The following is a 13,495-nucleotide window of genomic DNA, read 5'->3' as shown; positions in this document are numbered from 1 at the left end:
CAGGAAAAGACGAATGGACGGGCTTCTTTGACAGGAGGCCGATAACTCTCTGTGTGTGTGTGTGTGTGTGTGTGTGTGTGTGTGTGTGTGTGTGTTAAGGTCACGCCAGGCTGACTATTATAATTCATCTCTACAGACATGTATTCATCAGGGACTTATATTCTGTTTTTCAGCTTTATTTCCTGCAGCTGAAGCCGAGCCGTTTTAAAGGCTGCTGAAGCTGGACTGCGCTCGGCTGCTCCCGCCTCATTATTCTTCCCTTTAATGTTAAAAAACAACCAGATGAATATTGATCATACGGGGAAAATGCATTTATTTGTCAGTCAGGAAGGAAAATTAAAAGTCGTTGAGCTGCAGGCTTGTTTTTCTGGTTTTGTATTTACATTTCATATTCAATAAGTCACTCGGTTTTACAGCAAACGGTTCTGAAGAGACGTTTTCATTCTGGTTTCTCTCTTTAAACACACATTTTTGTTTTTCACATAAACACTGTTTTATAAAAGGTAAAGGTATGAAACTGAGTTCAGACTATGAATAATTAGCTTTCTGAAGGTGCAGAATCGTGACTTCTAACCTGGAATAGGATTAACAACAGATCAGTGGAAGAAAATGCACCAAAGATTAAACCTGGAAGATCAAGTTGAGCAGCAGTGGATCAGGTTATTTATGGGATTTACTTACAAAGATGATAGTCAGAGAGTGACAGGAAATAATGATGCAGCATTTAAGACCTTCAGCTGGTTGTCTGAATAATTTCAATGTTTTTTTTACAAAGAAAATAAAACTAAGCTGAAAGAATAAGCAGAAGTACTTATACCAGCCAGTAGGGGGCGATTTAAGAAATAAAAACATTCTACACAAGGCTTTAGTCTCAAACAAAAAATATATTTTAACACTACTTGTCTTTATTTAAGAATATTTTAACTTTTCTCCATATAATTTAAGTTTTACTTGGAAAATATGTACAGAAAAATTAAAATAAACTGAATTTGAGGATGTTTATTGAGAGAGGGGAAAGAAGTAATGGATTCTGCTCATCATTCCTTTTCTGCGCCCGGTTCAACCAGCTGGTTGGTCCGTCTGATCCAGGAACGTTTCAAAATGTCTCAGATTTTAGGCACAAATGTTCTCCTCTTTTCTTCCATCTATAATGACCCTAACACGCATCGCTGCTTTGAGCGAGTCTGGAAACGGTGACATCATTTACGTAAATACGACGTTCCAAATTTTGATATTTTTGTGTGAATTTAAACAGTTCTGTAATATTTAGCCTTTAACTGTCTGAGTGCTGCCCCCTTCTGGTCAGACTGCAGATGGATTTTCCTATTACAACAGTACAGCTTAGTACAGCTGCGTCACATAACTCAGATACGCCCCCTGGTGGCGAGTCAGGAGTTGGACTGGTGAGTGTTGATCGACAGCATCATCAGCTTTGCTCATGTGTGATTCACATGTTACTGACTGCAGCACATTTCCAACTTTTCTCCACAAAAGTCTCCAAGCGGGAAAAAAGTTGCTGGATTTGATGGGAGTTGCTGAAAAAAGTCCAGAAGGTCTGAGACGTTAATAAGTTGGCAACAGAGATTCTCTGGTACCGACCACAACCTCCTGACCTCAACCCCACACTTGGAAACGCCCTCTGCATTTTGGCTCCACCCATTTTTGTAGGATTTGTTTTAATTTGTCAGGCGGCGTGGCTACGGCTTCATAGAGGGAGTTAATTTCACTTTAAAAGCGACTATAAGGAAAATAACCCTGTCATGTGGCGGTGACTCAATATGGCCTTCCTAGAGTTTGAGTCCAGGTTCCCTGCCACGTCAAGGAGCCCAATAAGCAAGGCACCTAACTCCAAGATGCCTTAAAATCTGTCATAGTTTGAGTCTGTGGTTTTACTCGTTGTTAACATTGGATCGGTTATATTTAAAGGTTATATTCTGCTGTAATTAAAGCTTCCTGCATGTGGCCAATAAATATGATGGGTGCTTTGATGGCAAAACTGTTGAAACAGTTGGTCAACTGCAGAAAAATGTTCATATTTTTTATGCTTTCCAGCCAATAACATAAAGTAGATGGAAACGTGGAAAATAAATATGAATAAGTGTTTAATCTCTGTCATGAAGAATAGAAAATAAACTGGTTGCTACATGTAATTGTTAGAAGTCAGATATAATTCTGACTTATCTATGTTATAATGATCTATGTCCTTTTCATGGGCGGTTCTCTGATCCGGGCTCGGCCCACCGGGGGGCGTGGTCTGCTGATGTAGCCGGTCTGGATCGCAGCCTCCCGGCCCGCCGTGATCCTCCTTCCTCTCCCCCGCCTCGTCGTCACTTCCAGCCGGGCCGCTGACGGCGCTCAGTCCGGCTCTGAAACCATGGAGCTCCGGTCGATCTTCCCCGCGCTGCTCTGCCTCTCTGCCGCCGCGCTGCACTCGGTGAACGGCGCCTTTTCACGAAGAGGACCGAAGGTCACCGAGAAGGTGGGTGACACATTTACCGCATCTGTTTTACCGCACAGCCGCCTCCCCGCACAGCAGCGGGATCTCCGCGCGTGGAGAAGAGCCGCGCACCGTGCAGGTGTGTGCGTCGAAGCACGCGCACCACGTACTCGCGCACATACAGGTGAAGCGAAGGTCCCGCATCAGCAGAAAGAAGCAAACCGTTATTTTATTTCTCCGCCGTGGATCTGCAGATTCTTCCAGAACATCTGGGCCAGCCCACGCATAGACACGCACACTCACAGCTGTACACGTGTCCACTCAGATTATGCTTAATGCGCAGTGCGTCTGCCTGCAGCGTATCCACACACACACACACACACACACACACACACACACACACACACACACACACACACACACACACACACACACACACACACGTTTATATTACCTAATGGGGAGCATTGAGATACGCATGTTTAATGGGACCCACCATTTCTGAAAGGCTTAAAATCAATTCTAATTACTAAATCTATTTAAAAATCTAATAAAAATAACTGAGTTGAAATTTTGGAAACAGTCCTATTGAGTTTTTGACCTGACTGTTTGCAACCTCCCAGGACACACACACACAGAAACACACTGCTCGTTTCTGACCTTCATAAAAACAGAACTAAAACTGGCCTGAAGTCACTGGAGGAATGAACGGTTCACTGGACTGATTCAGTTTGTGTAAAGAAGCAAACAGAATGTTATAAAAGCAGCCAGGGCCAGATATAGCCGGGAAGCTAGAGCCGTTTTAATTTCTGGATGCATGTAGAGTACAGTTAATTAATCAGAGGTATAATAATGATTCCTATGGTTTGTGCATGTTAAAAAGGAAAGAACATTTCTAAAAATGTCGTCAGCTATATGAAAAATGACCCGAGTAACTCCTCCCTGCAGAGCGCTTCTTCACTACCTGCTTTTAAAAGTCATCTAAAAGAACAAAAACAAATGGCGGGACTTTTAAATATACATTTTTATCGACTAATTACATAGATTTTAACATGTTAAAAGTTTTAATGCAAATAATCACTTTTTTTGTTTGTTTTTTTATTAACGTATAGAGGGTCTTGTGCAGGAACCTTTGCATTCACATGTTTCTGGTACACCAGTAAATTTGACGCACAGATATAGAAGACAAAACCGCTTCTCTCGGCTCACTGGGGGTTAATTTCTGCTTCAAATCCATCTGATTGGTCGTTGGAAAAGACTTTTGTTTTGTCCAGTCTCCTTTTGGTTGTGCTAAAAGGAAATAGCCTATCAGCAAAACTATTCAAACCGTAAATAGCATCTCAATGCTAACCATGTAGCAGCAGCACAGACGCTAATGCTAATAACAAAATGCTACTCTAATGAGTAGAACAGCACTTTGCACCAATGTTTGTATTGTCTTTCTAACCAATAATTTATCAGCAAAAAGGAGTTTTGAAGTGAGAATGTTTTTTTTATTTTGTTGATATGTTTTTGATTAATTGTGATTAATTAATTACACACCCTACAATTAATTCAATTAAAGATTTTAATTGAGTCCCACCACTATTTAAAACCATGTGGTGTGGATGGACTTTTGTTTTTCGTCATTTTCAGTTACTGGTTTTTTGGTTTTCGGCTAAAAAAAAAAAAAAAAATCCAACAAAATTTCTCTATAACTTCTAATATAAATAAGTTTTATATAATATTGTATTATGGAAACTTGTGTGCTGTAGTTAGTTTATGTGAGCCACTTGTTTCTTGATTTATAAAGATCATAAATCTGCCTCACTTAAAAATAAAAACAGAACATTTTGGATTATCAATTAAGGTTCCAATAATCTGAATTATCTGGGGTGGCAATAATCATAAAGGAGGTTTTATTAACTGGAATATTTTCTTTAAGTGGGATTTTTTTTCCTATCCTGAATTAATATCTGGAATAGTCCTAATTTAAAAACAGCTGAGGTTAAAAGCATTACTTAAATGGGGTAGTGTGGAGTAGTTCTAAAAAGTTAGCATGTTATCCCCTCAGGAGAAAGTTTATAGAAACATGAAGCCATTTGAAAAACTAAAAGATTTTTGAATGAATGCTTTTAAATATTTTTACTTTTGTTTATTTCTCAGATATATGAGTTTTAATAAGATCCTGTGTTTTCTGCGTCCAGGTGTTTTTTGACATCACAGTGGGAGGTCACGAGGTGGGACGCATCGTCATTGGTCTGTTTGGAGAGGTCGTCCCTCTTACTGTTAGCAACTTCGTCGCCCTGGCAACAGGAGAGGTACAGTACAACAGCACGATAAAACATTTTAAAAAGGAATGAAAAGTTTCAATCCAGACTAAAATTAATCTGCATTTTTTGTTTGTTTTGTATTTTTGCAGAATAAATCTGTTTCAGATTGAAACTCCAGTTTCCTTCAAACAAACTTGTTGGTTTTGGAGTAAAAACTCTTATTGCATCCAGTTCTGCTCTGCTGTCCTAAATTTTATAAAATACTCGGCAATATTAGCTATTTTTCTGCTTTTACCCACTTTGATCTTAGGGTTATTTCTTGCAGATGTTATCAGTGATAAGATAATTTTTTTTCAGGCTTGTGGGAGCAGAGGAGCTTTCACAGCTAACAGTTTCATCTGTGTCTGTAGAAAGGTTACGGCTACAAGGGGACAAAGTTTCACAGAGTCATCAAGGATTTTATGATCCAGGGAGGAGACTTCACAGCTGGAGACGGAACCGGAGGTGGGAACGAAACCCAAACTGACCGTTTTAATTTACAAAAAAAACCGCAAAAGTCAAACAAATCAATCTGATTTCAGCAGAATTTACCGGCTCTATAAATGTTACACTATAAGAACACACAGTTGGATCTTAAGTTCTCATTGTTTGTGTTAAATTAGCTTTTAACTCTGCACTTATCTGCACTGACAAGTTTTAAAACTCATCAAGCTCTACTTTTCATGTCGCAGGTCACAGCATCTATGGGACAACATTTGCAGACGAAAACTTTAAACTGAAGCATATAGGAGCCAGCTGGGTGAGAACCTGAACCCGGAAAATAGTTCTGGACCAGGAAGTTTGTTTTTCACTGACCTAGCTTTAACAACTCTAATGTGTGTGTGTGTGTGTGTGTGTGTGTGTGTGTGTGTGTGTGTGTGTGTATCAGGTGAGCATGGCCAACGCTGGTCCAGACACCAACGGCTCTCAGTTCTTCATCCTGTCCACCAAAGCACCGTGGCTGGACGGGAAGCACGTGGTTTTCGGCAAAGTTCTGGACGGGATGGTGGGTTGAAGCCTGGAGCGCCGCTCTATGTGTCTGTTATCAGTAGAACCAGCGACCCGATGTACTGACTGGTTCCTGTACCAAACCTTTTTTATGTCTCAGAGTTCAGCTACAATTATAAAACTAAAGGCCTTAAAAAGACAGTAATCTGTCAGATTAACGCGGATTTGTTTTGGGCCCAAACTGCAATTAATTAATTCTACAAATTTGTTTCATAAACTTTAGATTTTTAATCAGGTTAACAATATTATCGACATCATTTTATTGTTAATAGAAAATGTTAAATAAAACATGAAGTATTCATCTTTTTTAGAACCAAACTTTTATAATAAGCATGTTATAACATGTTTGTTCAGAAACTTTTACTGCAAAACCAACTTTTATTGCTGCTTTTATTTAATTTATTTAATGCTGCTAAATATAGTATTCAAAATAAACTGATGCAAATTCTGTTATTATGACTAAGAACAAATTTGTTCAACCAAGTCTAAAAGAATTTGAAAACTAGATTCCTTTATTTGAACACAGCAAATGTGCAAAAATGTTTTTAAATTCTGGATCTACAATGATTAACATCCCTTTAGTAGCTTGTTTTTTTTTCTTGGCCCATGAATATATTTGATTCAACGATTTTAGCCATCTGAAAGTTTGGACGGCCTTGGTCTGACCTGCATGTGCGTCTCTTGGCAGGCCGTCGTTCACACCATCGAGCTTCAGGACACCAACGACAGAAACCTGCCGCACACCGAGTGCGTCATCGTCAACAGCGGCCGGATCCCGGTCAAAGAGCCGTTCGTGGTGGAGGTGGAGGGCTGGTAAACGCCGTATCCTGGAGGACAAACACTGAATATCAATGTGAAACTCCATTTCAGTTGGTGCCAAATTAATTCTTTCCAATACATTTGCATAATTTAACAGAAATGCCAACGCATTGGACAGGATATACGTTTGGATTTTCTTAGAGAAACTCAGTTTTTAAATGCAAGCAAGCTAGCATAATAGACACATGACTGAAAAGCTAACTAAATCCAGCTAATGTTAGCATGTTTACATGATCCAAAGGTATGCTAGCCTGCTAGCTGTGGGCTAGATGTCAACACATGGAAAAGCAGCTAGCAAATTTAGAATCAGTGTTGTGCAGGTTTGGCTTTCACATTAACTAGTTTGAGGTTCAGTTGACACAAATTCACAAATTATTCATGCTAATTTATCAAATCATATCAAGGATGGATATTATAAAACAACTTTTTTAAAGTTGAGTTAAAACCATGTAAGGCATCATAATTCAGTTCCCAAATATTTCTGTTGCCAAAAACCAGAATAAAAAGAAACTAAAATTCAGATTGAAAAATGTAATATTTTGCATTACAGTTACACTGAAAGCACTACAGGCTGTTTTAATATTTAATCCCTTAACGTTTATATATTTAAAATAACATTTTAGCTGTTGAGCAGGTGTTAAATCAAATACTAATAGATTATGAACCACCAATACAAATTATTTATGATGCAAATCAGCGACATTAGGCATCATTGGGTTGAACAAATGATAATATTTTCTCATCAGGAATGATAGGACTCTTGGTATGTGTAGAAAATGCATCAACAGGCAATTCGGCTGCATTAAGCCCCAAAATGATTGAAAGTAAAGGGCATGAAAACATAAACTCCATTTGTGAAAGAGCCATTTTATGCACAACACTGGTTGGAACATGACAAACCATCTACACGTTATGCAGTTGAGTTATTAGTAAAAGAGCAAGCATGTTTCTATAAAAAATAGGGCTTATATTGATGCATGTTAATTACATTTTACTGATGCACCAGATTATTATACTTTATTATTCTCATATGTTCCCACAAGATATTTATTTCCAAAATCTGAACAGAAACAATCTAGAAACCTTTTGCATTGGACATAAGTTAAAATAAATTTTATTACTATGAGCACATATTCAACCACTGTCACCAGTTAGTTTTATTTAATACGTATTTATCAGGTTCTCTGTAGTTTATGTTGGCATGCGTGTATATTTAGTATCTGTGTAAACATAAAAGAGTCTATTTTAGTTTTTACAGAAGATCTTATTATAAATGCAGGGATGATGCTGTGAAATAATAAAACCCAGAGTTGTAGCTCTCTGTGCCAAATGGTTCAGCTCTATGAAACGCATCTTATGCATTTAATCTGAACATATGAGACGTTCAATGCCTGTTTTTAACTTTATGCCAAAAAACTCAGTAGCAAGTGTCAAGCGTTGTTGTAGCAAAACCATCTTCATTGCATTTTTAAAAAGATTATGCATCATATCATGTTTACTAAAACTACAGCACAAATTTGCATAAGTGAATATTAAATAATGTGGAATGAGTGATGATCATCTTAATGCCCTGTGAGTACTGATGTTTACTGTTGCATTATGTCAGTGACTGTGATCCTGTTGGATAAGTCGACTGTTATTTTTATCCAACTGTCTTTATTACCTGAAAGATTCGTTGTAGCATTAATGCAAAAATGTTTATCCTCATATTGAATCTTATGCAGAATGTCTCAGAAGAGCAAAGTGCCAACCACTGATGTTTTTCTACAATAAAACTGGATTATTCTAAAATGATTTATGTGTCACAGATTTTTATTTCTATTTTTAAATGTAGTTCACCTTTCAGTTACTTTATCCGTTATTGAGATGCTGCTGCTGTTTGTGTCTTTTTGGTACTTCCCATTCAAATATTTAGCTCAGAACTAAATAGTTAGCTTCTAGTAAATGAACTATTTAGTGATAAGATAAACATTTAATCTGTTGGACAAGAAAAGAGGAAAATAAACGATTATCTTCATCACTTCAGTCTCGCCAGCTGGAGTAGAGGTCTGTAATAGCCAGCTTTTATTTTGGTAGTCCACTTTTGATTACTGGCAACTGAATTTGCATACTACCTAAATATTTAGCCATGATGTAAATATTTAGCTTTTAGTTAAATGTTTATATTTAGTTGAAACTGTGATATGTATAAATTAATTAATAACTTGGTGAAAATATAACTTTGAAAGATGAACCACTATTTTTTATCTTGTTGCTGATTATTTAGTAATAATTTTGGCTAAATAACCAAAATTATTGCTGTTAATTTTTGATTGTGTAACTTTACACAATCAAAAATTGGATTTTTGATTAGGGCTTAATGCAGCCGAATTGCCTGTTGATGCATTTTCTACACATACAGTCCTATCATTCTGCATTCATATGGACGCAGAAGGAACAAAATGCAGACAAAACATGCCGTATTTTGCTACTATTCAGGTAAATGAAGACCGTTTTGGACAAAATTTGCTTTCATCTATACTCAGTTTCAAACATGCAATGAAAAATCAAAGCACTTTTTACATTCTGACTTCATCCTGACTAAACCAGACCCATTTGGGTCGGCCCAGTGTTTGCTGGGAAAGCAGCGCCGTTAAACGGTGTAATTATCGTCTGTAAAAGGTGAAGCTGCAGAGGCTGACAGCTGATCTCTCAGCGCTGACACCAAACCGCTGCTAATGAGAACTACAGCGGGTGATTTGTTTTCCCCTGTTCTACAACGCACACACGCACACAGAAACAAACGGATAAACGGATCCGAACGCAGACGCGGCAGGAAAACGGCTCCGAACACAAAGGTCAGAGCGGAGCAGAAATCTCTGGAGGAAGACAGGAAGTCAACAGAAAACAGTGAAATATATCACAGCTGTCTGATCAACGCAGCCCCCTGCGAAAAGCCACATCTTAACATGTTAACAACAACAAAAACAGCTAAAGGTGAGCTGGGAGTCCAGCGTAAAGCATCCAAACAAACGTTAGCGGCTTGCTACATTCATTTTTACTGAAGGCCAACTTATTTACCCAGCGGCTGTCAGCTGCATGAGCTGCAAGCAAGTAAAATCAAAACCGGATTAGAAAATGAGTCAGAACAAATCACACATCCTCCATTTACTGGTGTGAAACACAGAAGGTGACGTTAATATTGTTCAACAAAGTCTTTCCTCAGGTTTCTCCGGGTGCAAAGCCGGTTGGTTCCTCTGCGCTCCTGTTGTGGAAATTGTCCTGCATGTTTTGTGTTTCACTGAAGTGCTGAACCATGGATGCTGTTTCCAGTTTAATGCCAAGTTCCCCTTTTCCCAGCAATAATCTCATTTTACATTCAAGAACTGACTGGTCAGTCCACACCAGACCTACGATGGCCAAGTAGATGCATGGTAAATATGGGAGTACATTTCTGCCAAAAAACTCAGAAACTTTTAGATTAATCTCAGAAATTTTGTAGAAAAAAAACTTTGAAATTTCTGTGATCCACAAGATGAAAATTTTTTTACTTTTTCAGATCAGAAAATTTCTATGATCCATGTTGGTAAATTCCTCTTTTGTCATTGGAAAAAGACTACGAGTCGTTACTCTCACTGGCCTCACATGTTTGTCCTGGTTGTGTTTACCCAGAATGCCCTGCTCTGTCGTTACAAAATGTCACATCTTCTTCATCTCTTCCCATAAACTGAAATATTATCAAAATTGTTGTAAAATTTTGAACAAAAAATATAAAAAATCTACATATCTTTTTGAAAAGGAGTTAAACTGAAGAAGCTGATAAAAAAAAAACAGTGTTTACATTTTAAAGTGCAGGAATTCATTTACACCTTCTGTCTTTTGAGACGGAGCAATCTGGATTAAACTGAGATAATAAACTGAACACGGAGGTAGCGCCAAGACTTAAAACAATAACATGAGTTGTTGCAGCTCATTTTCAGCTTTGATAATCAGGTGATTGAATATTGTGCAGATAATATCAGGTTCTCAATTCAGAGGTGGCATAATTGAAAACCACTGATGTACAGTAACTTTCCTCTGGCTGAAACATCTCAGCTCGCTTGTTTTTTTTCCTGCTCTTTGTTTTTTCTTTATTTTTTATTTTTTTGCAGAGGACCACCAGGTGAGACGAACGGACAGACGGACAAACTAGCGCCTTCAGCGTGGGGAGAATATCGGAGAAAGCCCTCTCCGTTTGTCAGCCGACATAACAAGACTGTCTCAACTCGGAGATGGAGGGCAGAGAGGGTTTATGAGGACGACGGAGAGAGAAACAGAAAGCAACGGAGAGGAGGAGGAGGAGAGAGTGGTGGTAGGTTTTTAAATGGTCCAGAGGGATGAATGTCGAGGAGGAAGAGGTGGAGGAAGAGGAGAAGCTCCCACAGCGACTGCTAGTTGTTATATTGGGGATCCGTTAGTGGATCAATGAAAGAAGAGAGAATGAAAGAGGAAGAAGGAGGCAGAGTGGAAGGATGACAGGCCTCATTACCACCAAACCGCAGACAGTGATGCCTCTGTGTGTGTGTGTGTGTGTGTGTGTGTGTGTGCTTGCCCATTTTTAAATGCATAGTGTGTGTTTTCATATGTTCACAAAAACATGTTTACATGCAGGGTGCTTGAGCTTTTATGACTGTTTTCCATTGTAACTTTGAGTGTGTGTGTGTGTGTGTGTGTGTGTGTGTGTGTGTGTGTGTGTTCATGTGTGAGATCCCTGTGGGTCTCTGCGAGAGCAGCAGAGGATGATGGGACAGAGTTGTTTAAAGGTCAGCAGCAAACATCATCAGATTGAGAGCGCCGCTCAGAGAACGATCAGTTAACCGACACACAACCCCAAAGTGAAGCCGAGCGGCGCTGCAGCCGCGGCTCCAAGCTGCAGCCCAGGATTCAGATTCAGCTCAGATTAGGAATTACGACATATTTATACTCATTTTACAGAATTAGAAACACAAGAAAACTCCCAGACAGTAAAACCAGACAGGACAGCAGCAGATGGAGCATCATTTGCAGAACTAAAACTCTGTTGGTTAATGAAACTTTAAGGCGGAGGTGATATTATTTGTAATGTCACTGTGTGAAGTATCTTACTATTATGATATGATCTTAGAGAAATTAGACAAAAGCTGTAATTTTCTCATAACAGACATCAAAACAGCTTATTTGTTGCAAAGAACCAACAGATTGAAAATGAAACTGAAATTAAAACAATAAAAAATATCAACTTGAAATTAACTTGTAGAGGGAACTAACAAATTCAGATCAGTGATTCCTCAAAATCCGCTGATCCACTGTCACCTGATAATCCGGTAGAGTCGGAGCGTCTGGGAACCAGAACTTCATCATCTGCTCCACCTCCTGCTGCTCTGAGTCAAACCAACCTGTTCCCCTCCAGGCCTGTGGGGGCGCTGCACTAAGAACCACTGAAGGAAACGACAAGAAAACCTCTGAAGACACTGAGAGCAACTTCCTTCTTCACAAAATAGAAGTCAAAAATGGACTAGCGTCAGATTTCTCTTACGTCTTTGGTTAAAGACCACGAGTCCTTTCTCCTGCTAGTGCTAGGCTAATGCATTTGTTTTGGTTGGATTTACCCAGAATACCCTGCACTATAGCCCACTTCCTGCTTCAGTCCGCTTGACGTTCACATGTGCATTCAAAGGTGAAGTTCACGTCAATCGAACCCAAACCGAGGTTCGTTCGATCACACCTCACCAAAGAAACTAGTGTCTAAACAAACGGACTGCAGTTAGATTGACCAAAGACCTGAAGAAGGGTTTTTAAATGGACTGAACTGAACTTAAATGGCACCTTTCCAATCATTTTGACCACTCAAAGCACTTTACACTGGAGTCACATTCACCCATGGATCGGTAGGCAGGTTGGGGGGTTACACATCAACATAAGAAACTCCAGAACTCACTGGAGTTTGGTATAAAGCCAGATGAAATCAGATCAAAAGCCAAGAGGATGATGAGACATTTTAAATCAAGTACTAGAGCTCAGGAGAAGCAAAACCACAACACAAGCTGCTTCAGGAAGATGAGACAAGATGGAATTCGACCTATTTTATGTTTCAACGTCTCCATGAAGAAAGTGAACCAACAGCAGCAGATAAGCATCTCTTGTCGCTGATATTCCTTCCAATTATTTTGACTGACAAACCAACCAGGTCAGGTCTGAACGTTTAGTTAACAATATTCACCCCACTCAGCAACTTTCCTGCTATATTTAGCAACATTTCAGACAAAAAAAAAAAAAAATCAGCCAAAATCAAAATCAGCAGCTCAGGCTTTTTAATGATCGGTAACCAGGTATCGGCCAGAAAACTGCAATCGGTGCAGCCCTACACACATATTCATGACATTCTTTGATTAAATTAATTGCTTTTAACTTAACTCCAATAGCTAAAAATGTAATTTATACCAGGTGAGTCTTTCTTCCTTGGAAAGTGGACCGGTACCGGTACTGGACAGAGTCTGAGCCTTCAAATGATTTTAAGACACGTTTCCCATGTAAATGACTTTATTAGTATTTTTTTGTTTCCTCATCTAACTTAGAGGTATTTGTTGTTTTGCGGCCGATGCTTTTATTTTGAAAGGGCTTTAAAGGGCAAGGTTGCTAAGTGACTGACACAACACTGCAGACAATAACTGACAATTAACTGCTTGGACGTCATGCAGAGAGTCGGGTCACAGTGAGAAGGAGATAATTAAGGAATAGTCAAATTAAGTTAGCGCTGGATCGATGAGGGAACAAGATGAGTGGATTGTATGTGATGTTTATGTTTTGCCATCAGATGGTGTTAATATTTGGTTAACAGTTGAAACACGTTTTGTTTTATTTTAAAATACAGGAATGTTAAGAGTTAAATGAATACATGTAAACATAATTATAGCACATAATTAATTCATAGGTTAAGGTGAAA

At 38.8% G+C, this 13,495-nt stretch overlaps 1 protein-coding gene across 1 annotated transcript; it reads left to right on the top strand.

The window, feature by feature from the left end:
- Positions 1–2,252: 2,252 nt before the first annotated feature.
- Positions 2,253–8,349, top strand: ppic (peptidylprolyl isomerase C). Its single transcript, XM_008419498.2, has 6 exons — positions 2,253–2,479; positions 4,624–4,737; positions 5,100–5,193; positions 5,421–5,488; positions 5,618–5,734; positions 6,425–8,349. The coding sequence occupies exons 1-6, from the start codon at positions 2,375–2,377 to the stop codon at positions 6,551–6,553; spliced, it is 627 nt and encodes a 208-aa protein (XP_008417720.1). The 5' UTR covers positions 2,253–2,374; the 3' UTR covers positions 6,554–8,349.
- Positions 8,350–13,495: the final 5,146 nt, after the last annotated feature.

This window comes from Poecilia reticulata, linkage group LG9 (genome assembly GCF_000633615.1).
Source record: "Poecilia reticulata strain Guanapo linkage group LG9, Guppy_female_1.0+MT, whole genome shotgun sequence".
Lineage (NCBI taxonomy): Eukaryota > Metazoa > Chordata > Actinopteri > Cyprinodontiformes > Poeciliidae > Poecilia > Poecilia reticulata.
This window is presented reverse-complemented; position numbering and strand designations above follow the sequence as displayed.